Genomic DNA, 23,452 nt, shown 5'->3' with positions numbered 1-23,452 from the left:
AATTTTTCTTTCTTTTTTTTTTTTTTTAAAGATTTTTTATTTATATATTTGACAGAGAGACAGACAGCAAGAGAGGGAACACAAGCAGGGGGAGTGGGAGAGGGAGAAGCAGGCTTCCCACTGAGCAGGGAGCCCGATGCGGGGCTCGATCCCAGGACTCTGGGATCATGACCTGAGCCGAAGGCAGACGCGGAACGACTGAGCCCCCCAGGCACCCAATTGCCCACTTTTTTTTTTTTTTTTTAAGATTTTATGTATTTATTTGACAGAGAGAGACACAGCAAGAGAGGGAACACAAGCAGGGGGAGTGGGAGAGGGAGAAGCAGGCTCTCCGCCGAGCAGGGAGCCCGACGCGGGGCTCAATCCCAGGACCCCGGGATCATGACCTGAACCGAAGGCAGACGCTCCACCGACTGAGCCCCCCAGGCGCCCAATTGCCCACGTTGTTAGACACTCTCAGCAGCTGCTACTCTTTGTCCTGTGTTTATAAACATTACTGCCCACGTCCCAAAAACCCCACCAAGGCAGCAGATCGCCTCCGACAGGCCACTGCCCCTTCCCGCGCCGTGGGGCTGGGGTGGCGACGTGTCCCCGCCCGCGCTCCGGGCGCAGCCAGAGCAGCGCTCCTCCTCACCCCGGCAGGTCGTGGGCAGCATGGACGCGCACCCCAACCGCTACTGCGCCACTGTGCGGGTTCAGCAGCACCGTCAGGAGATCATCCAGGACCTGGCCACCATGGTCCGCGAGCTCCTCATCCAGTTCTACAAGTCCACGCGCTTCAAGCCCACGCGCATCATCTTCTACCGCGACGGCGTCTCTGAGGGCCAGTTCCAGCAGGTGGGCGCCTCGCAGTTTTCTCTGCCTGGGGTCTCAGAATGCCCGAGAGTCACCCATCCATCCTGCACAGTGGCCTCCCGGGCTCCCCGATGGACACAGTGACGTGGCGTCCATTCCGCCCCACGGCTCATGCGGCCGCGCGTGGGAGGCGGGACGAGGCAGGACGGGAGGGACGAGGCAGGGCGGGAGGGGGACGAGGCAGGACGGGGGGGGGACGAGGCAGGACGGGGCAGGGATGAGGCAGGACGGGAGGGACACGAGCTCCCCCCTGCTGGAGAGGGGTCAGTGCCTTCTGTGTTTTTCGCTCTGTGAACAAAGCCCACACCTTACGGAATCCCCACAGCTTGGGTTCTCAACGCGGAACCCAAGACACGTTGGAAACATCGTAGCACGATTTTAATTCGGGCAGTGTTTAAAAATCTGAGGTGTGTGTCCCTGTAATGGCCTCATCACAGCGTGATAGGTTGTTTGCCTGTTTATCTCTGACCCAGATGGTGAGAACAGTGTCTTACTGTCTTTGTACCCTGTCTCCCGGGTACTTACATGCAAGCGCTTTGTACTTAACTTCAGTCTCCGCAGCAAGCCTGCAAGGTAGGATGTTCCCATTTTAAAAGTGAAAACAACTGGGCGTCGGAGAGGATCGGTGGCTTTCCCGGAGCCACACAGCTGCTTGGCGGTAGGGCTAGGGTTTGAACTCAGGTCTAACTCCTGGGCCAGTGTGCGTTCCTCCTCTCCCGCAGAGAGAACGAGTTGTTGATTTGTTCCTGTCTATGTCTCCCTTTGTGCCGCATTACTCCTGCCCATGGTGGGTGCCATTTATGGGGCACTTAGAACATTCCAGAAACCGTGCTGAGCAGTTTTATGCATTATCTAGTTTAAACCATTTAGCTATGAAACCTGGGTCTCATCTGCTCAATTATATAAATGAAAAAAAAAACCCGAAAGCAGAAAGGCAAAGTCGCGCCGCTAATCCCAAGCCAGGGGAGCCCAAACCCCGGAACTGCACGTATTGGGCAGATAGCGCGTGTCATTAAGGGATTTATTCTGAGGTAGAGAGAGGCTGTAAAAAGAGAATCATCCTTAAACGGCTTTCCTTTCCCTCAGGTTCTCCACCACGAGTTGCTGGCCATCCGCGAGGCGTGCATCAAGTTAGAAAAGGACTACCAGCCGGGGATCACCTTCATAGTAGTACAGAAAAGGCACCACACGCGGCTCTTCTGCACCGACAAGAACGAGAGGGTGAGGCTCTGGGGCTGAAGGAGCGGCCCGAGGTTGGCCCTGGGCTGTGGGGCCGTGAGGGACACGGGTCTCTGCTCAGCCCTCGCCCAGAGCCACGCTGCAGAGGGGCTTCACGGAGACCCAGCCTTCGGCGCCGGAGAGGGGCTCTCCTCGGTCTGGTGAGACGTTTGGACCCGTAAATCCCACGGGCCTGGGACAGGAGCGGGCAGGAGACATCATTTGTCCAGTAAAGAAATTACCAGAGAGCTGGCTCTGAAACAGGCTGTGGCAGCCGTGGCAATGGGCAGAGTAGGTGGGGTACCGCAAACTGGGGACCCTTGGGGGAGGTTGGAGTGCTGAAGGCGGCTCCGGGGGAGCCCGTTCTCGGGTGCACCTCCCGGCCGTTCCAGAATAAGAAGAATGAGCATGAGGGAGAGGCAGGGTTTCTAGATACAACAGCTGAGAGATCTGACAGTTGAAGAAAGGTAGGGATCTTCCTGTCACAAGTATTTTCCATGTTTCCACCAGGAGAAATAAAAATAATCCTACACATGGACTATTGTCCTAAACCACCCAGCATCAGGTAGATGCCTGAGAAAAGGGACATCCCCCGAGGGAAGGAGACACTGCAGTGAGAGCCAGCAGCCCTGCAGCTGCTTCACATCTGGCCAGAGAAGGCACAGCAAGGGAGAAATGCTCATTGTCTAAGCGAAAGACAAAGTACAGATCGCTAGTGAGAGACAGGGACACTTTGTCACAGTCACAGGGGTGAGCCACCAAGAAGATAGAACAACTGCGAGCTTGGACGTACCTAACGCAGTGACCTAAAAATATGTATAAAGGGAAAAAAATACAGTGTAGCAAAAAACTGACAGAATTCCCAGGAGAAGCTGACAAACCCACTGTCAGAGAGGGCGAGTTTAACCGCCCAGTGTCAGACGCTGGGGCAGCCACAGATGGGTAAAAGCTAGAGACTGGCAGGGTGAAGTGACCAGGCCGGGTCTCACGGTTAGCGTGCAGCCGTTGACAGTCGAGTTCACGTGGAAGGCTTATGAAAGTTGCCTTGTACCCGGTCACGAGGAGATCTCAGGAGATTTCCAAACCTCAGTATTGGGCAACCCACATTATTTTTTTTTTAATCATACAACTAAATTTTAAATCAGCAGTAGAACTAGAAAGACATTTAAGAAAGACTCTAATTTTAAATTCACTTCTAAGTAGCACACACATTAAACATGCAAAGGGAATAAAAATTACAAAGTAATCAGAACTGAATAAAAAGAGAATTTCATGTCAGACTTTATGCAGTGCAGCTGAAGCGGTTCTTGGAGAGAAGAGGCTAGACTTCGATACATCTGTCGGAAAATAAGAAGAACCACCCAGTGAGGCTGAAGGTACAGGAAGGACAGAAGAGCTGCCAGTCCCGGGCGCGGAGGGAAGGCTGAGGAGCCGGTGTGCGTGGGCTCCCTCCCTCCTCCGCCTGTAACCTGCCCCTGCCATGAGTCACGGGGGCTCCAAGTTGGCTTGTTCCTACCCCCAGCCCCTCTCAGAATGGGTGATAATGAAGGAGAATATGAAGAAGACAGAGCAGATGAACACAAACAAAACCTGCTTCTTTGAAGATGGGTAAACCTAGCAAGACTCAACAAGGAAAAAAGGGTATTTGTAACAATATTAAGAGCAAAAAGAGGACTATGACCCAGAAGGGGGATGTGTTACTGAAATCATCATGGGATAGTAACAGCTTTATGCTGATAGATACATTAGAAGAGTAAGAAGAAATAGATACAAAGAGTTGTTTGTGGAATCACATAAATTACTGAAATCAGCTCTGGAGGATAATCTAATCCTCATTTCCAAAAGGCATCAGGCCCAGAGAGTCTTACAGGCAAGCTTTACCAAACCTTCAAGAATGGATGATCTTAAAGTGTGGCAGAGAATAGGAAAAAAGGAGAAAGTACTTATCTTATTTTGTGAAGTTTATGCAGATTTTTTATAGGCAAGTTTTACCAAACCATCAAAGAATAATCTTACACAAAATTTTTCAGAGAATGGGAAATGTTGGGGGGACTCATGAAGTTATCCTGATAATAGCAAAGTGTCGGCAAGGATGTGGGTGCTGGGCCATGGTCAGGAGCTTGGGTCTGGAGCCGGACAGCCTGGCTATAGCCCACCCCTCAGCATCTGGGCTGCATCACCACGGATGTCAGCCTCCCTGTCGCACCTTCCTAAGGATGCTGGGAAGGTGAGCTGAGCTAACACACTAAGCACTTTGCATCATCCTTGGCACAGAGTAAGTGCATTATATGAAGACTCTCCTGTGCTTTCGATGGGAGTGCAGACTGATAAGCCAACTTGGATGCAGTTTGGTAATTCTAGCCCTTGAGAAACCCACCTGCGTGTGTATAAGGAGACAAGTATAAGAATATTTATTGCAGCGTTGTTTCTGATAGCAAAAACTTTGTCTACTAACAGGAGGAAGGGTCGTGGTGTATTCCTATGCTGGCACACTGCCCAGCGGTAAATAGGATAGACTCTGTGTATCCCATGAATACATCTCCAAATCGTAAATATTGAACAAAAACAGCAAGTAGCAGAATATATATGATACCCATGCACAGTTGGAAAACCTGTGAAGTAACACAGTATAGTGCTGATGGAGACTTAAATGTGTAGGGAAAAATAAAAGTACATGTAGGAATGACAAAGGCTAAATCTGAGACTGCTACGTGGAAGGGAAGCAAAGGGGGGGGCACTATTTTCAAATATTTTACTTTTAAAAATAGGAAGGTGTGAAAAAAGTTGGCAAGAAGTAAAATACATATCTGAAGGTGCACAGGAGTTACACTGGGGATTCGCGCGCGCGTATGTGTATTTGAAAATTGCAGAACTGAAAGGTCAGTGACTTACTGATCATGGGTTGGGTCCTAGAGCTTTGGCGGCGTTGCTGGCCCAGTAGCAGTAGCTGGGTGTTCAGTGACTTTGTGATACTAGAATGTAAACTTAGAGTTAAGTGGTTTGATATCATGTGTAGCCCAGTCCATCCCCCTGCTTTTCGGACGGTCTCGGGGGGACCAGCATGCCCTCTTGGGTGGTGGTGATTGAGCCACCGACCAAGTGCAGATGCTCCTGACCGCCTTCAGGGTGTTCTCGTTCTTCTGCCTTGAATATTGGGTGTGTTTGTGCGTGGATGATGGCCCGTCAGGTGCCCATCATGCACGGTTTTAGATTTGTATGTCGGTGACCTCCACGGGAATGAAGAGCCCTTCGAGCGTTACATGCAGATTCTTCAGTGAAGGGAAGACAGCTGCACTTCTCTCCCTTTACGAGACCTGGGGGGAGAAAACCCAGCCCTCATAGGACAGGAACTTACTTACCTCTAGGGGTTAGTATCGGTTAGGTTCTCTTTTAATGCCGTTGCGCCGAGCCAATGTGTTAGTTAGCCAACTTAAAGATGCCGAGATAGGGCCACCTGTGGTCAGGAAGGCCCAGCGTCCGAAGGTGGTGTGAGCGAGACTGACGTGCTTGCTTGCTTTCCGTTGTGGTCCCTGGACACATCTGACGGGTTCCTGTATTGCCGAAGGTTGGGAAAAGTGGAAACATTCCAGCAGGCACAACTGTGGACACGAAAATCACGCACCCGACCGAGTTTGACTTCTACCTGTGTAGTCACGCCGGCATCCAGGTAAGGACAGGCCCCCGCTGCCCAGTCTCGGTGTCCCCGTGACGTGGGCCACATGCCCCGCAGACACGGAGCACAAGCCTCCTGCAAGCACCCCAGTGGGCGCGTAGGGGAGTTGGGCGGGTAGCCAGGGGACAGGTAAGGGTGGGGGGCGTGGGGTGCTGGGGAGGAAGGACCCACTGGCGTGCTCTGGTCAGGGTTCCCATTTTAGGTGAGATGAGGTCAGGTGCAAGTAGTGGGTGCAGCGGCCAGGGGCACCAGTGGGGTCCAGGGTGTCCCGTGCACCCGGAGCTTAGCGAACGAGCTGAGGTCGGAGTGGTGACAAGGCCGCGGGAAGGGCGGCAGGTGACGGACGTGCTCAGAATCCGCTCCTGCCCACATAGCGGGGTTCGGCCTTGTCTCCCGCCACACACGTTGCAGGACGTACAGGGAAGGTCACCATGTGCCCCATCGTCACCTCAAGACTGCTGGCCTCTGCCCACCGATGAAGGGGCCCACAGGTTTTTGCCCCTAAGCGTTCTCCCACTGAGTCCTCCGTGCAGAGGGTGACGGAAGCGTGGCTTGTCAGCAGTGCCCTCGTGTAGGTGAGTTCTGGACTTCTCGCACGTTCACTCCTCTGACCCTCTGATCTGCTTTTAGGGAACAAGCAGGCCTTCCCACTATCACGTGCTTTGGGATGACAATCGTTTCTCTTCCGACGAGCTGCAGATTCTCACCTACCAGCTGTGTCACACCTACGTGCGCTGCACGCGATCCGTGTCCATCCCGGCGCCAGCATACTACGCCCACCTGGTGGCTTTCCGGGCCAGGTACCACCTGGTGGACAAAGAACATGACAGGTGGGTGGTGTGCCTTTCCCGGCTGGGGGCACGGCAGGGGTCGCTTCTGAGGCCGGCTTTGGCGGCTGCGCTTTCAGAGTGGGGAGCAGGGGGGCCCCGTCGGCTGGAGCCGAGCGTGACACAGACGCCCAGGTGCCTGCCTCTTCCCCGCTGCCTGGTCGCTGCGTGGCCACCTCCCCAGATAGCTGGTGCCTCGTCTTAACTTGTTATCAGCGCTCTGCCTCGTGGTGCATTAAAGGCTGCACTCTCTCTCTCTCTGTCCTCCCGTCCCCGCAGTGCTGAAGGAAGCCATACCTCCGGGCAGAGTAATGGACGAGACCACCAAGCGTTGGCAAAGGCAGTCCAGGTTCATCAGGACACCCTGCGCACCATGTACTTTGCTTGACATGTTTTAGTGTTTACGATTGTGTACCGAGTTGGATTCACATGAGACCAGCTACACTCAGACCAACAGATGCCCAGCCCTTCCGTGACAGCCAGCATCGAACATGAGACGTCATTGATTTTAGTAGATTCTCCATTTTCCAGAATGCCTTCCGTCCCAGATTTCAAACTTGGATTTTGAACTGCAGACCTGTATGAGACCCCATTGTCGTAGGAAATATGGTTTGCCAAAATCTATAAGCTGCTTATTAAAATAGAGTCCCGTGTTTCCTAAAAATCTCCTAAAACCAGTCTATGAACTCAGGGCTTTAAAACATTTTTAATTTATTTGGTCATTCAATTTACTTGTTTTTAACACATGATTCTCTATGGAATTGGTGGGCTCAAACTAGCTGTGAACGTTCTCAGAGAGTGAAAGCAACACAGAGCACAGCTGTGGTTTTAAAGCCTTGAGCATTCTGAGGTGGTCACTAAAGTTTATGTCAGAGTGGTACTAGCGTGCCCCTGACAGGGCTGGCGCCAGCTCTTCGGGACCGAGGGCAGGTGGCCCGCCGAGGCGCCCGCCAGCGTCTGGAACCGCCACTGCCCGCCTCTCGCCCAGCTCGAAATAAGGAGCGGGGGCAGAAGATGGGCCGTGTGTGTTTACAACATTTATAGGTCCAGAGCGATTGGCAGACAAGTGCCATTTTAATAAAAATTTATTTAAAAAAAGAAAAAAGACAGTATGCCGACAGTCTAATCGTAAGATTTGTCCTATAGGACTGTGACATTTATTTTCCAAAGTTTCTAAAGAATACGGGTCTGTGGTGATAAATACAGTACAATCCTTTTTCACTGTTATGTCTTTAATGTAAGAGAAAAAATATATATATCTGGTTTGCAGTATTAATGTGATAGATAGATGCTGTTTTTCATTTTATTGACTACGGGGTGCTTATTGTGATCTGTTTAGCATATCACGAGTGTTTGGGAGCCTGGTGACTGGACCACCTCCTGTGGTTCTCAGTGCTGACGTACAGGAGTACGCACTTGAGTCAATGTGACCGCCACCCGCCTTCCCCCGCGTCGACTGCGTAGCCTTGTACCTTCAGGAGGACCGGGCGCAGCGCGGGCACAGCAGCCCCGTGCCGCCGCCGCCCCACCTCCTGTCCCCGCGTGTTGCTCAGCCGATGAAGCACAAACGGAATGTATTTATTCTTCCATTCCTGGGAAACAAGTCCATGTGTCAGAGTGTACCTCTCTCTGTGTATGGTTCTGTTAGACGAGTTTCGTAGGATCTATGCACTGAAACGCGCAGAGAGCTGGCGGCCCCGCGGCGAGCCCCGGCCCTCGGAGGTGGCTGGCTGCAAGGCCGGCAGAAGGGATTTGCGTTCGGGGCCCCAGACGTGGGTTTGCCCATCTAGAAGCCGTGGCACTAAGCGTGATACCATGGACAGCTTGAAAAGGGGTAACAGCGGACAACTCTGTTTGTGCTAAGTGGGCTGTTTGTCCTTGTAGACAATTAAAAAAAAAAAAAAAATCAAATCCACGTTCAGTGTAGAGATGCCGGGAAGGAGACGCGCCTTCCCCTAGTGCTGCTTTGCGCTCTGTCGGTTTCCCTCTCCCTGCTGACGGCCCCCCCCCCAAGCCCAGCCTGACATTTACCTCTGGCACTGCGGTGGGGCGAGGGTCCCGACGGGGCGCCTCGTGCTGGAGATAGCGCCCACCCTGTCTTCTTGTCTGCCGGCTCTGGGGCGCGGGAGGGGCAGGGAACCGCGGGCGGAGCTGTGGTGGACGCTCGGCCGAGATTTGGGTGGCGATGACAAAGGGGTGACTATTATTTGTGAAGATATATACTCAGAGTGATGTGTGCGTGTGTGTGTCTGTGTGTGCATGTGGGTGTCTTATTAATGGCATTAGCCTCTTCTTGCTGTATCTTTTGTTTCTGGGTTTGTTTTTTTGTTTGGTTGGTTGTTTTTTTCTTTTTCTTTTTCTTTTTTTTTTGGTCTTTTTAAACGAACAGAAGCCTCTGCTCTAAGAAATGTTGCAATTCCCTGTTGTTTTATTGGCAAGTGGCACTTTCTCCTCTTTCAGAAGGACACCAATACACTCTTGGCTTAAATTACCGGGAGCATTCCAGCTAAGGGGGGAGTCTTTTCACTAATACACTTTTGAAATCTAAAATGAGGTTAGTTTTCAGCCATTTTTAGGATCATCTAGAACCATGTGTCTCAAAGGTGTGTTTTTACTCCCCGCAACAGGGTCCGGGTGGTTGGGCTGGTGGTGGTGCTTGGTAAAAATGCAGACTCCTGACCCCGGGTCTCCGGGGCCGGGGCTGGACGTCTGTGTTTGATACCATCAGCTGGGGCTCCAGGGCTGCCTCAAGTCTGAGGACCCCTGATCCAGAGCTTTCTGAGGAGCCCTCTCCCCCGAGCACGAGGGCCCAGCGGGGAGGGGCCGTTTGGCAGCACAGGCAGATGCTCGTGAAGGCAACACCCAGGAGAGATCGCATGCTGGCAGAAAATTAGATCGGAAATTTTTTTTTATCATTTTGAAGGAAAGGTTTTAATTTTAATGGGCCAGAGTACTTTGAGAAGGGTTCTCTTTGTAGCCCTGTGCTTGTTTTATAAAACTTTTAATACTAAAAGCATTAATAGACCAAACGTCTCCAGCTAGCTTAGCTGCACACCTTTGTACGCATCTGATGATTCAGAATTCAAATGGCTGTAGTTACAATTTCTCAGGTAAATAATTGTTTTCCCAAATTTCTACCGGTGCCCCCATTATTAGGATAAATTTTGAGATAGCGTAAAACCTCAAAGTGCAGTAGACTAAGTCTGAGCCCAGTTCCCGTGGAAGCCAAAAGGGGCCCTTGCCCGTCTCTAACTGTGCTTGCTCCCACCCCAAGGGCTGCCTCGGCCTCCGTGGCCCCAAGAGGGCTCAGGTTCCCAGGGTAGCTCCGTCCTCCGCCTGCGCTTGGTCGCCCGAGGCCTGGGGCCCTTGCAGATTTGAGAGGCGTCTGCGCGCTGGCTTTGCCCTACCCCACTGTTAAGTAAGGTGTGCCTTGCTTTAAGCAAACTGAATGTGAAAATTATGATGTAGAAATCTGGATTCATTTAAAAGAAAAACTGGGATTTATCTCGTCTCTTTAAAAGAGGTCTCCCGATCAGATTCTTTTACTGGTACTCTTCCTAGTAGATTTTAAAATGTTCACTTTAAGAAGAATGACCGTTCCCACCCCTTCATCACTGTCCATTCTGTCCGGCCTCCCATCACCCTAGTGACAGAGCAATGAAGGAAGCCCAGGGGAGCCGAGGACGGCCGCCGCGTCGTGGAAGTGCCCTTTGGTGACGCTGAGATTCCATCCTGCCTGTGTTCTCCAAGCTCAGACTTCCCTAGTTCTGATACATTTTTGTAAAACTGGGCACACGTGTGCTTTTAGAAAGGGATTGTTTGGTTTTGGTTTTGGTTTTGAGAAGTCTTCCCATACACACTTTTGATACGACATCGTAGGGTCTGCTTTTACTTTTTAAGGTGACGTTGCTTTTCGGTAGTGTACTCACACTCCCTTGGATGAATGTTTGCTCTCTAGAGACACAGGCGACCCCTGGCCACTGAGCAGGTTGGCCCGAGAGGGACGCGGCAGGAGCGGAGTGATGTCCGTGTTCTGGGAGGTTGGCCACGGTCACTGCTATTACTGATGTTTACCCCTGGTCACGGAGTGCTCGTTGGAAAAGACAGTTGGAGTTCAGTTCCTACAGCGGGGGGGGGGAGGGGGGGGTTGCTTTTACTGATGTTATATTATATGTTATTTTTATTGTTGTTAAATGCAAATGTTGCTATTTATTTTTTTCTTTCTGCTCTGGTTCGATTTGGCCGATGTGGATATCCCAGTGCATGTGGTACCTGATGGATATGATAGAAATTATTTTCCCCAACTTTTATAAATTGCCTAATGTTTACCTGCAAGTTTGCCGGATGATTTATTTTTGAAAGCCACAAATGTAACTTTTCTGAATGAATTGTTTTTCTTATATATGCGGCAATGTAATTTTACATTGATCTGCAGGGTGATTTAAATTTTATTTTTACAAGGCAGTTTTTCAGTCAAATTATATATTTGATACAATATGTTAAGGGTAGACCAGCCAAGCGTCCTGCAGTAGTTGGGACCCAGACTGTCTCTAGGGGGCCTGGGGGGCTGGGACGGCTTCTCTCGGTTGCTCGTCGTCATGGAAGCACTTGGCTTGTTTCGTGGAGCCGTCAGGATCTGGATGTACTCCTTCAACGGGACTTTGATCTGGTGGACAGTTAAAAGGATTTTTCATGGGCATTTTCCACACTTAAGGCAGTTCCATTAGGAGGAGCTTTAGAAGTTGACATAATCCAGACAGTGGACAATCCCAGTGGCCCAGACAAGCCATAGAAATCTCCCTGTGACCTCTCTTTGACTCATCTCTCACGCTCATGAGAAAGGAATGTACAATAAACAGAAACTTCCTCAGTGTTTGTGCGCCTCACTTTCAGAATGCAAGTATTTTATTTATATTTTAAACCCTTCCCCAAAGTAACCGAGAAGAATCTCTCTAGCTGCCCTGCCTGCAGGCTCGGCTGCGGTGACGTGTGTTCAGTGTAGACACAGTGCGCGTGTTAACTCTCTGTGACACACACATGCTGACTCTTTTGTAAGGAAAATTTTCAACTCAAAATAATTGCACTGATTTTTTGACAACTTCCTTTTTATTATGTCCAACTTTGCATCTGCTGTACTTGTTTGAAACGATTGTAAATAGATTTAGGTTAGCAAAAATGATATGAACACAACACGTCGCTCTGTTGTAGGGACGGCCACGTTTCCAGTATTATGTGTTAGAGCCGCGTGGGCTCTGCTCTGCTTCCATAACCGCGTCTGTTGACCATTCATGAAGGACAAACGAGCCTCGTGTTCTTGTTTCACAGAAAGGAAGTTTGCAGTCTGTTGAAAGGAGAGTCCGCTCTCCCCTTGAGGTCTGAAGATTTGATTTTAAGAGGATTCATTGTAAAGCCTTTGAACACTTTTGGGTCTGTTTAATTCCTTTTTGTTTTCCCATGGCTCCTTGATGCATTTTCTTCCGGTCCCATCCAGCATCTGACGGTCTGGATAGGAAGCCCCTGCGTGGCCAGTGTGAACAGACAGCTAGCGAGGGGCCCCCCTCGCTTCTCTCTGGTCAGCCACCGTTCTGAAGACATGAGATCGCTGTGGTGTCAAAAGTGTCATTTGCGGCTTATCCCATACATAGGTAGATGCTAGAGAGACCTGAAATCCAGTGCTGTTCCTTTATGCCTTGTGATATTGCTAGATTAGAAGTACATGCTCCAGCCCACAGTGTGTAATTGTTTGTGGTCAGGCTACCCAGAATCGGACACACACAGGAGCTTTTAGACCCGAACTGGTCATGAGTGTGTGTTCGATGCCATCGCGGTGCCCTCCCTAATGCTTTGTTGGTTACGTTTTGCCATTTTATTGTCTAAAGTGAATGTATCGGCTTAGCCAAATCACTACAGAAGGTGGTTTCTAAATACCTTTTAGTTTAAAAAGAAAGAGATGCAGATAAAGGCTACCTCTGAATTCTCAATAGGTTCATGCTTGTTCTTAAGCGTAGCTATCCACACTGAAAATAGCCAAAATGTTGCCTGAATAAACTGAATGGCGAACATCTCTCTCTCTTCAGTTCTAGGCTTGAAAATGTGTGTGCCATACTGTGACCCGTGGGCAGTCCCCTTCTCGCCCTCGGGGGTATCAGAGGCGGACCGGGGACTCCTCAGGGCTGCCCAGCTCAATAATGTAGGGTTCTAGGCAGCCAGCGGGCAGAAAATGGAAAAGCTTCCCGCGCCGTCCTCACAGGCTGGCGGGGGCATCTCCACGCAGGGCCAGGGGTGGGGGAGCCCTGAAACGGCCTGCTGTCCTGGCTTTTCACTTTCCTGTTTGCTGTAAGAAAGCACTTTCTTCTCTGTTTTACTCATGAATGGGTTGGAAATGGCTCCCTCTGCACTCTTCTCCCTTTCTGTACACCCTGTAAAATCACGAAGGTGCTGGAACACCAACTCTCTAAATAATGCATCTAAAGTGGCTGTATGGTTTCAAAAAAACACGCAGTTACAGTTGATCTTTGACTTTGGAGCCTTGAGTTACCATCACTTCCTACTTAAACATGATCTGCGGTTTAAAAGCAAAATGTTCTGTTCGAGTCCAGGGCCCTTTGTTGGAAAGGAACGCGGGGTCCACAGCCAGCACTGAAGTAGGAGCTCCTGCTGCCGGCACCCTGGGTCCTCTGATGCTAACTTACAGGCAGTCTGCCCCGAGAGAGATTGCTCGGGCTCGGGGTACCCCTCCTTGTGATCAGCCACTTTGCTGTCAGAATGTCCTTTGCCCACGCACTGTGTGTGGGTCCGTCAGTGTCCCCTCTGCCTCCTTCACATCTCGTCTTTAGGTTCTCTACGTTCTCTCGTCTTTGGAGGGTTCGAACTTGCTCCAAAACACCTCCATTGGTTTGCGCTTAAATTCTTGAGGGGCAGGCAGGTGGTTTTGCAGTCCCAGACATTTGGGTGCGTGGAGGTTGCTCTGCTCCCTCACTGGACGTTCATCAGACACTGACGTCGGCCCAGAGAGGTTCCAAGTATGATGTTACCGGGAAGGTTTTGCCTTTAGCACTGTTGTTTTGGGTTTTGATGCTTTTCATGCCTCATGGCGTGCTTTAATTCTGAAAGAGCTAAGTGTCCTTTGCAGTCTTTCTAAGAATGTTTTGTACTTTTGCGATTACACTGTTTTGTAGATACAGCCCACCCCAAGATGCATGGATGTTTTGGGTGGGTAGCCACAACATCTGCTGACCTGCTTCTGGAACTGCTTGGGTGCTCTGGGTTGGCCTCATTTTCAACCAGAATCCCATTCAGGGTGTTTCGGGGGACACTGCACAGTGGCCCTCTCCTTGATTCCGTAATGTGAACTGTTGAACTCAGACCTACCCCTCAGCTTTTTGTATACATGTCTCCAGAATCCCGGGGTGGGCCTCTCCCACCATCTTTGCATTCATGAGAAATTATTTGAGAAGAGGGAACTGAAGATTACTGGTGCTTTTGTTAACACTTTTCTCTTATTGGTCGGTGTGAAACATTTAGATGTGTTAGCATCTTTAAATGCCCTTGGTGGTATGACTGAAGAGTCGAATCCTCACCTCACTCCCATTCCCTTTTTGGGGGGTGGGAGGAGGCTGAATTATCTTCTATTTACAACCTCCTTGGATTTAAGTAGTTCAGAGTTAAAGCTAAAACACCAAATATTAACTCTTCCCCCCGCAAGTGTCTCCAGGAACCTAGATGTTGAGGCCGCCCTCCATTAAGTACCTTCTGAATCAAGGTCCTTAAAACCATGAGTTGATCCCAAGAACACCCCCACACAGTCGGGTCGGGGGTGCGATGCAGGCTGACTGCTTGGCTCCTTGGCACCACTTGGCAGAACTAGGTGCTCGCGTTGGGGAGCCGAGGCTCCTTGGAACTCTAGAGAGACTGTGGGAACGATTTCGGGGCGGGGGTAGAGGGCAGGTCCCTCAGACCCTGGGAGCAGGCGGCACCAGGCCTTCCTCTGGTCTCCATCAGTACCAGACTGAGCGTGTTCTGGAAGACCCAGTCTCAGCCTCTGTGCCTTTAAAGTCTGGTCCTCAGTGTCCTTTTGGAATCATGTTGGGGCTGTGTTTTTATTGGGAAGTAAGCCTGTACCATTCCACAAGTCAGTCGTTGACCTTCTGCCTTTGAAGCTGTGTCTGCTCCTCAGCTCCTGACTCGGTAAACTGTGATGCCCGCGCACACTGCCTCGTGTCGGAAAACGTGAGGTTCTCGTAGTCGCAGGACTTCCTTCCCAAGTCCACGTCCACTGGGATTCCAGGAAATCCGCATAAGATCCATCTCTTAGTCAGGCATTGACCGTGGCCATCGGCAGAACCTGGTGGCTTTGTCCTCGGAGTCATTCACCAAGCTAAATATTTAGTGTCCTGGAACTAGGTTTTTAGAAGAGGAATTGGAATCGTGTCTCTGTGAATTGCGTGTGAAGTCCTCAGACATAAGGTGCTATTCAGTCCTATTGTCCTTATTCGGGGATGCTTTCTGTTCGTGTCGCTCTGTTCCGTGGTGTGCGGGGAAGCTGCTGACTTGGGTGAGCTGTGCATAGAGGACTCCCAGTTTTGACATGCCTAAAACGCATTTTTTATCTCTTAACTTTTCCAAGCCAGGTACTGAGCAGTTCCTTGGCTGATGGTCTAATTAAAAACAAAAACAAAAATCACCTTACCCTGTCAAGGGATGATTTTATTGCTTTTAAGTGGGGGAAATAATCCAATGTTATTTATTTTTAAAATGCATAGAAACTCATTCTTGGCGGCTCCTCTTGGCCCTTCCTTCTACTGAGCTGTCCATTTTGAAAGGCAAAGGTCTTTCCCTCGGCAGAGGCGCCGGCTGCAGAGGGGAGGATATGTTACTAATTTTGGGTTCCTCTTCAAAGCCAAATATACATGTGACCGAACTCCTGAAGGTATGTAGTTTTAGCACTAAATTGAAATTTGAGTCCTGAGTTTGATAGTGGATTTTAATGTAGTTGTTGAAGGTATGAATTCATATTTTATAACCGTAGAGGCAAGTGAGTTTTTACTTTTTAAAAAGTTTTAAGAGCATAATTGTAAGTTTCCGTGCAGCAGGGTGGCGAACTCGTTAAATACAAGAAAAGAATGTAGTGTCTACATGCAGATTTGTCTTACCTCTGGTACACTGCGGCTTACTTACCGAATACGTATGGAGGGCTTTTAACCCTGAGTTTTATCAACTTTTCTAGTTTTATTTTATTTTTATAAAATAATTGAAAAAGAACCAAAAATGAATTCAGAAGTTCCATGGGTGGATCTTGCTTGCCCCTTCTTAATTTCCCCCACAATAAAACATTTTAGAAGATATTTTGAATCGAACTGTATCGTGACCATTGGAAGTTTACTGTTTTCTAAGAAGCTGAGCAGCTACAGGGGCGCCCATCGGGCGGTCCTGTGTGTACCGTCTGCAACCCGTTCGTAGCTGTGCGGCCGGTCTCTTGCAACGGCGTCTTGTGCTTGTGGTAGAGAAACCGTGCAGTGCTGTTTTGTAAATTCAAAGTTCCTGTATAAACTAGTATTTATATACATTGGCCTCTCTGTATAATTTCTCATTTGCTACATGAATTGTAAAATTCGTTATAAAATTATAGTACCTGCTAAATACACTTCTGAGGCTTCACGTCCTTGTCTCTCGTTTCATGCCATTCCCTGTGTGTTGAGGATGTCCAATGCTTGCATGATGCTAGGTGGTAATGCCACTGTAACTCAAGCCTTAATCAGATGTTAAATTGTAAGTTTCAGAGTATGCAAAAACATTAGGCAGTGAGTTTAAACTGTTCAGATCAAGATGCTATATCATAATCCAACCAGTCTTTTCTCCAGAGTTACAAAGGGAAACTTTCAGTGATCCAGATCTCTCGCTCTCGCTCGCTCGCTCGCTCTTTCTGGTCTGGCTGGGCTGTTGCCATTGCTTGATGAAAATGGACCATTGTGCATTTCGGTGGCAGTCAGTCAAGAAGACCTATTCTGAAAGTCTAGAGACTTTTTCAGGGTTACTTTTAAAGGTTTGGCTTTTTTCCCTCCAGTCTGAGATTTATTTATTTATGGCTGATGGAGAGTATGATTTGGGCATCAGTCTTACTTGCTAACCTGCTCACGTTCCAAGCTTTCTTCAGGTACTGCCACCTGCCATCGCTTCTGCATAGGGTTATATGGATTTTTGTTTTTGTAAAAGCATCTTAAATTTAGACATAAAATGGAGGGGACCCAGCTTTCTTTACAATGTGGATCTACCTCAGTTAAACAGTTGGGTGCTATTTACTAAGTCTGTCAAATTAAATTGGAAAAAGTAACCAAACAGCAAGATATAACTCCACACAAAGCTTGAAACCGTAATTTCCGTTTATTTAATAAATTTTTATTTATTTTGTGCCTTTTGTGTTGAATCCTAATGCATTGAAAAAAATCCATATGAAATGGAGTGTTTTCTATTGCAGGTGGGGAGAAAAGCCCAATTGGCCATGGAATTTGATAGATTACCCCCAGCCAACTAGTCACATCTATTGAAATCCCAACTGCCCTCTTGTGAAAAGAAAAGGAAAAAATGTCCAAGAGCAAATTAACATTTTACAAACAAATTCCAAACTCTTCTATGCACATACCGACAGCTCTCTCTTCATTTTCTGTGCCAATGAAGAGGCAGCCACGAACAGCTCATGCGCGCTCCTCCTGTGGCTTGCGTGGCCACCCGCGCCCCCTGCTCCTCTGGCATATTGTGTTTCCCGTGCAGCCAGTGGACTGTTGTCCATCCTGGTGCAGGTGCTGCGCCCGCGGGCAGCCGGGGAAAGCGGGGTGCGGGGGGCCGGCTGGAGGGGGCGACACGCCTGCACTCAGCAGCAGGCCCGGGGTCGCCATGAGTTAGGCAAGCTTTCTGGCAGGTGAGAAACTAAGGTAGGAGATCGATGATTTTCCATGCTTTTATATTTGGCAGTTTACAATTCTAGACTTTTCCTACTATGGTGATCTTTTTTAACTTAATTCTTCGGAGGTAACACAATATTTTGGAGTCTTAAGAATTTGATTTTATACCAATAAGAAATAAAAAGTAGGGCTCTTTCCTGTAGTATATAGTTTTACTATTTTAAAGAGATCTCTGAATTTTACAAAGAGGACCAACATTCCTTAGTGGCAAAACTTTTGAAAGTTGATTTGGGAGGCTTTTTGCTGCAGGATCTCGAAACAAAATGGGATGATTCTAGTTAAGTGTTCTCATTGTTAAGCGTCCATCAGGTCAGTACTTCAGCTGTTTTGTAAAGAGTCGCTCCCCAGTTAGTATGCTGCATATAGAGATCAGCATTGTTGCACTTTCTCAGTAGTGATGAGTGCCCCGCAATCGGCTCACCAGTCAGCATTTTGTTCTTTGACCTAACAAGAGTACTTTGGGGCAGGTGATTAAATTTATATAGGTACCTCAAGAAAAAGAACCTGAATATGCTGCATTTTGTTTCTTTAGCTTTTATATGTAGCATTGTTTTGCTCTTATTATTTTGTTTTTAGATCTATGCTTTTTGGACCCCAATAGACTGTTGAAAGAAATTTTAAAGTTACTCTTGTCGGGACACAGTATCCTTTGTTTTTGTCTTTTTAACTCCAGTATCTGGTTCAAAGGTTGCCCACCAGTAGAATACTACTTTACCCAAATATACCCGAGAAAAAGGGTACCGTGTGTGCAAGTAGACAATAATGTTCCCAGTCCTTTCTGTTCATGCTGCTTTCTTAATTCTTTTCTCCATGTCATCAAGAGGTTTGGAGAACTTCCTCCTAAGGTCGGACTTAGACATGATGGCATCTGAATGTTTTCAACACAGACCTCACAGAATTGCCATTGAGTAAGTAGCATGATCCTAAAGGAATCCCTGGCCTCAGGCAGCCGGACGGCTCTGGTCTCCGAAGAGCCAGTCTTCGCGTTTCTCCATCCCCAGCACTCACCCTCACCCAGCAGATGGGGAGTGGTCTGGATTGACAAAAGATAAACCGGTGAAGAGAGCTAAAGGCTGAGACACTGAGCATCTATTGTCGTGTTTAAGCTTAGCTGGGTCCTTTCGAGTTTGTTTTACAGCTTACTAGGTTACGTAGTTTGCACTATTTTTGCAATAAATTCATGGAAAACCTAACAGTTAACTTGTTTTGTTTCTTACTGTGTGTATATAAACTAATACTAAAAGTTTGGCATAGTGTTTTTTCACCTCCTTACATAACCCTTAACATGCACAGAATGCTGTAAATCTGATAAAATATGATGTGAATGATATTTTATAAAGTTATTTTGTATGGTGTCAATTTTGTTTTGCCTCATAGTATGTCAGCAAAAAATAAAATAAAATTCCTCATATTTACAGCTGCCTCTCCCAAAGATCTTCAATTACTGACAGATTTGGGCACTTCCTTCTGCACAAATTAAGATTCCAGGTTTCCGAGGGGGGAGCCTGCCTTCCATGACGGATGTCTAGAGGCCTAGTCTGCAAGTATTGGACCTACTCCTTGAACAGTGTATTCAGAAGAGGTGGGCACTATTCCCTGAGAATTCGGGTTTGGGGATGAAAACCACAGGAACGAATCGGAAAAATAAAACTGGTATCTAGGAGGAGTGGGGTGTTTCTACTCTAGCAGCCACGAGAAAGGAGGAAGTAAAAAGCTGTTCAACGAAGCCCCAGTCAAGAGCAGTGCGAGCCCTGCCCTGAGGTCGTGTCGTGTGGGAGGAGTCCGAGCTGACCACATCCAGGGTTCGCATCCTGGTGGGTCGTGACTCCCTCTGCCCGGGCCGGGGTTACACGTAGCTCTGCCACCCTGGTCGCCCCACTCTGGGCTGTCCATGACCTCCACTGTCTGCACTGTAAAGAGTATGTGCTTGTTGGGAAAGAAGGGTTGGACGTAAGGGAGCCAAAAAATGGCTGAAAATCCTAGGATGCCAAATGGACATGGTCGCTAAAGCAGGCCAAGACTTTGTTCTTGCTGAAAGCTATTTTTTTATTTTTAAGAATATGTATTAATTATAGAGAATGTTGACAATTCAGATGAACATGAAGATGAAATTTTAAATTATTTATAACCCACAACACTGATAGGTAATTATTCTTAAAACTTCTGGTATATTTTGTTCTAGTCTTTTGTTTTTTCTAACAAAATCAAGATGAAGTTCTCCCCACCCCACCCCTCGCTTAGACATCCAGGACCCTGTACTTCTTGCTTACTTAGTATCTAAAACCATACAGCACCTCTGTGCCATTGGCCCTGGGAGACGCTAGCTGAAGCCGGAAGAGAAGAAAATGATGAGAGATCTCTAATCTCTTTACCTAATACATACAGGCTCACCTTGTGACATTCTTGCTGTTTAATTAAATGAAACTGTATGATGGTGGGGTGCCTGGGTGGCTCGGTCGGTTGGGCATCCGACTCTTGAGTTCAGCTCAGGTCGTGCTCTCAGGGTGGTGAGATTGAGCCCTGAGACGGGCTCCTCGCTCAGCATGGAGTCTGCTTGGGTTTCTCTCTCCCTCTGCCCCTCCCCCTGCTTGTGCGCTCTCTCTAAAATAAATAAGAAAAAAAAAAACCCTGTATGATGGTGTTACATGAATTAGGAAAAAACTTCAGGAGAGAAAGCCGCTTGACTAGAGGGTGTTTATGCTCCATAGAGGATGAGGAGCTCATACCAGGAGGAATGGAAGGTTTCCCTAGGAAAACCATAGGATACAAAGTAGAGTAAGATCAGTATGAAGGTTCTTAATGGCCAAGTTAAGAATGTAGCCCACACAGAGTGGGGAGAAAGTGGGTTGTTTTTTTTTTTTAAGCTGCATGGTCCAGTGAAGAATGTGGTCTGCGATTCGAATCCCAATTCCACCACCTCCTAGGTGTGTCCTGGACTAGTTCCTTAGCCCGAGCTTCCATCCCCTTCTTTGTAAAACACGGACACTTTACAAGTTATGGGAGGATTAAATGAACAGGTACACAATAGTAGAAGAGGTGTGGCCCCCAGTAGCCACTTTAATATCAGCTATTTTTAACATTTCTGACTAGGAAAGATTAATCTTCATCAACTGTTTTGGTAACCTGATACAAATATAGAAGTGAGGCTCTAGAGATAATGAGGACGCTAGTGTAACAGACGGGTGTGTGGCGCAAGGAGAATCCAAGGAGGGGGGGCTCCCTAAATAACCAGATCTGAAGTGCTTAGGATGTGGTAAGAATGTTTCAGCTGGTTATTTTTCCTGGGGATTTCTTAAACAGCAACATGTTACTGGGGGCATAGATACTAGGGGCCATGCATGGCATTTTAAAAAGATAATTGTTTAAATAAAAACAATAAAAACTAAATAAACAGATACACAGGGCACCTGGGTGGCTCAGTCGGTTAACTGTCCGACTCTTGATCTCAGTTCAGGTCTTAATCTTAGGGTTGTAGTTCAAGCCCCATGTTGGGCTCCACACAAAAAAAAATACACAGAGAAGATCTTTGTGACTGGGTTTGATGACAAGTTTTTAGATACAAGAAAAGCATGATCCCCAGAGAAAAAAACTGACATACTGGACTTCCTCAAAATTAAGAACTTCTCAAAGAGAAATAATAATTTCTGCTCTTTGAAAGATGCTGTCAAGAGAAGGAAAAGACAAGCTACAGACTGGGAGAAAATATTTGCAAATCCCATAATCTAGCAAAGGGATTATATTCAGAATACATAAAATTCTCAAAACTCAGCAAAAAGAAAACCCAATAAAAAGATGGGCAAAAGATTTGGACACTTCACCAAAGAAAATATGGTAAATAAGCAAATAAAAAGATGCTCTACATTTGTCATTACAGAAATGCAAATTAAAGCCTACACCCATGAAAATGGCTAAAATTAAAAAAAAAAATTACCAAGTTTTGCAGAGGATGCAGAGCAACTGAAATTCATTTACTGCTGGTGGGAATGCAAAATGGTCCAGCCACTTTGTTAAGTCTGGCAGTTTATGAACTTAAATACACAATTCCACCCCTAAGTATATACTCAAGTATGTTCACTCAAGTGGACATCCTATGTTCACACAAAACCTGTACACAAATGTTTCTAGGGCTTTATTTGTAATCATCAACACTGGAAACAACCCAAATTGGGAATTATCCGTTGACCTGGGGAACGGAGAAACACTACTACATATCCATACCACGGGAGCCTACTCAGCAATAAGGAGTGGGACCCGCAGTAACGTGACTCTCCTGTGCGTTACACGTCACCAAAGCTGCACACACAGGCTCTGTACCGTAGAGTTCCATCTATGCGACATGGGAAAGGCAGGTCAGCAAACCACGGTCTGCGAGCCAAAGCCAGCCCATTGCGTTTCTGTATGGCCTATAAGCTTAAGAATGGTTTTTACATTTTTTTTTTTTTAAAGATTTTATTTATTTATTTGAGAGAATGAGAGACAGAGAGCATGAGAGGGGGGAGGGTCAGAGGGAGAAGCAGACCCCCCGCTGAGCAGGGAGCCCGATGTGGGACTCGATCCCGGGACCCCAGGATCATGACCTGAGCCGAAGGCAGTCGCTTAACCGACTGAGCCACCCAGGCGCCCTGGCTTTTACATTCTTAAATGTTTCAAGACGATCAGAAGACTATTTCATGACCCATGAAAATTATACAATTCAAATTTCAGTGTCCAGAACTGAAGCTTCACTGAAATAAGCCATATTCATTCCTTTCTGTATCATCTATGGCAGCTTTTCTATTACAATGGCACAGTTCAACAGCTGTGACAGGTTATATAGCCCACAGATCTTAAAATGTTTTCTATATGGCCCTTTCCAGAAAAAGTCCGTGAACTTCTATATGGGTAACGAATAGCGCAGTGGTTGCCAAGGTAAACGGTTGGAATGGATTTAACCAGGAGGGAATTTGGGGGAAGGCGATACCAGTGTTGAATCTTGTGGTGGTTACACAACTCTGCATTTGTCAAAGCTCAAAACTGTATCAAAACGGGGATTTTTTTTAAAAATTTAAAATTTTAGAAACAAGAGGAACAGAAACAACAGCAGTTGCCTGGGGACAAGGGAAGGGACTCCGGGGATACAGTGGAATATTTGGGGTGATGGAACTGTCCCATATATTGATACTTACATAACCAACAGACCGGACACTAAAGGATGATTTTACTAGATGTAAATTATAACTCAATTTTTTTAAAAAGAGACTAAAGAGACAAGAGCCAAAAATTTACTCTAAGTGGGGGAAAAAAATAGGGCTTATAGTTTTCTCTTGTGAACAGTAAAAACAATTACTTTGGTTGTAAAGAAAGGAACAGTAAAATGAGAGATTTTCTTTTTTTTTTTTTTACATTATTTATTTACTTGAGAGAGGGCAGGGGCAGAGGAAGAGGGGGAGGAAGAAGCAGACTCCCAATTGAGCAGGGAGCCCAATAAGGGGCTTGATCCGAGGACTCTGGGATCATGACCTGAGCTGAAGGCAGACGCTTAACTGACTTAGCCACCCAGGTGCCCCGAGAGATTTTCAATATACACATTTTTTTTTTTTTAAGATTTTATTTATTTATTTGACAGAGAGAGACACAGCGAGAGAGGGAACACAAGCAGGAGGAGTGGGAGAGGGAGAAGCAGGTTCCCCGTTGAGCAGGGAGCCCAATGTGGGACTCGATCCCAGGACCCTGGGATCATGACCTGAGCCAAAGGCAGACGCTTAACAACTGAGCCACCCAGGCAGCCCAGAAATGCTTATTTTTAAATTTTGCAGAAGTCTCAGATAATAAGCAAGACATCAGAACAACAGAGAGCTCTAAAACTAATTCCACAAAGCATTTACTATAAAACTACATACAGCTTCTAATAAAGAAATTTTTTTCTTTACAGTTAATAAAAT

The 23,452-nt window shown here is 47.4% G+C and overlaps 1 protein-coding gene across 3 annotated transcripts in view; it reads left to right on the top strand.

The window, feature by feature from the left end:
* Positions 1 to 18,946, top strand: part of AGO2 (argonaute RISC catalytic component 2) — a 105,367-nt gene extending 86,421 nt beyond the window's left edge. For 2 of the 3 annotated variants that reach the window (XM_081816626.1, XM_081816623.1), the window contains 5 exons: positions 643 to 837; positions 1,942 to 2,076; positions 5,639 to 5,740; positions 6,377 to 6,576; positions 6,853 to 18,946. In XM_081816626.1, the coding sequence (XP_081672752.1) occupies positions 643 to 837; positions 1,942 to 2,076; positions 5,639 to 5,740; positions 6,377 to 6,576; positions 6,853 to 6,961 (741 nt within the window). In that variant the 3' untranslated portion in view covers positions 6,962 to 18,946. Of the gene's footprint in view, positions 1 to 642; positions 838 to 1,941; positions 2,077 to 5,638; positions 5,741 to 6,157; positions 6,322 to 6,376; positions 6,577 to 6,852 lie in introns of those variants that run through there. The other variant, XM_081816625.1, reaches the window with a different exon arrangement.
* Positions 18,947 to 23,452: the final 4,506 nt, after the last annotated feature.

The sequence above is a fragment of the Leptonychotes weddellii genome, chromosome 4 (genome assembly GCF_054177405.1).
Source record: "Leptonychotes weddellii isolate Sample4059 chromosome 4, ASM5417740v2, whole genome shotgun sequence".
Lineage (NCBI taxonomy): Eukaryota > Metazoa > Chordata > Mammalia > Carnivora > Phocidae > Leptonychotes > Leptonychotes weddellii.
This window is presented reverse-complemented; position numbering and strand designations above follow the sequence as displayed.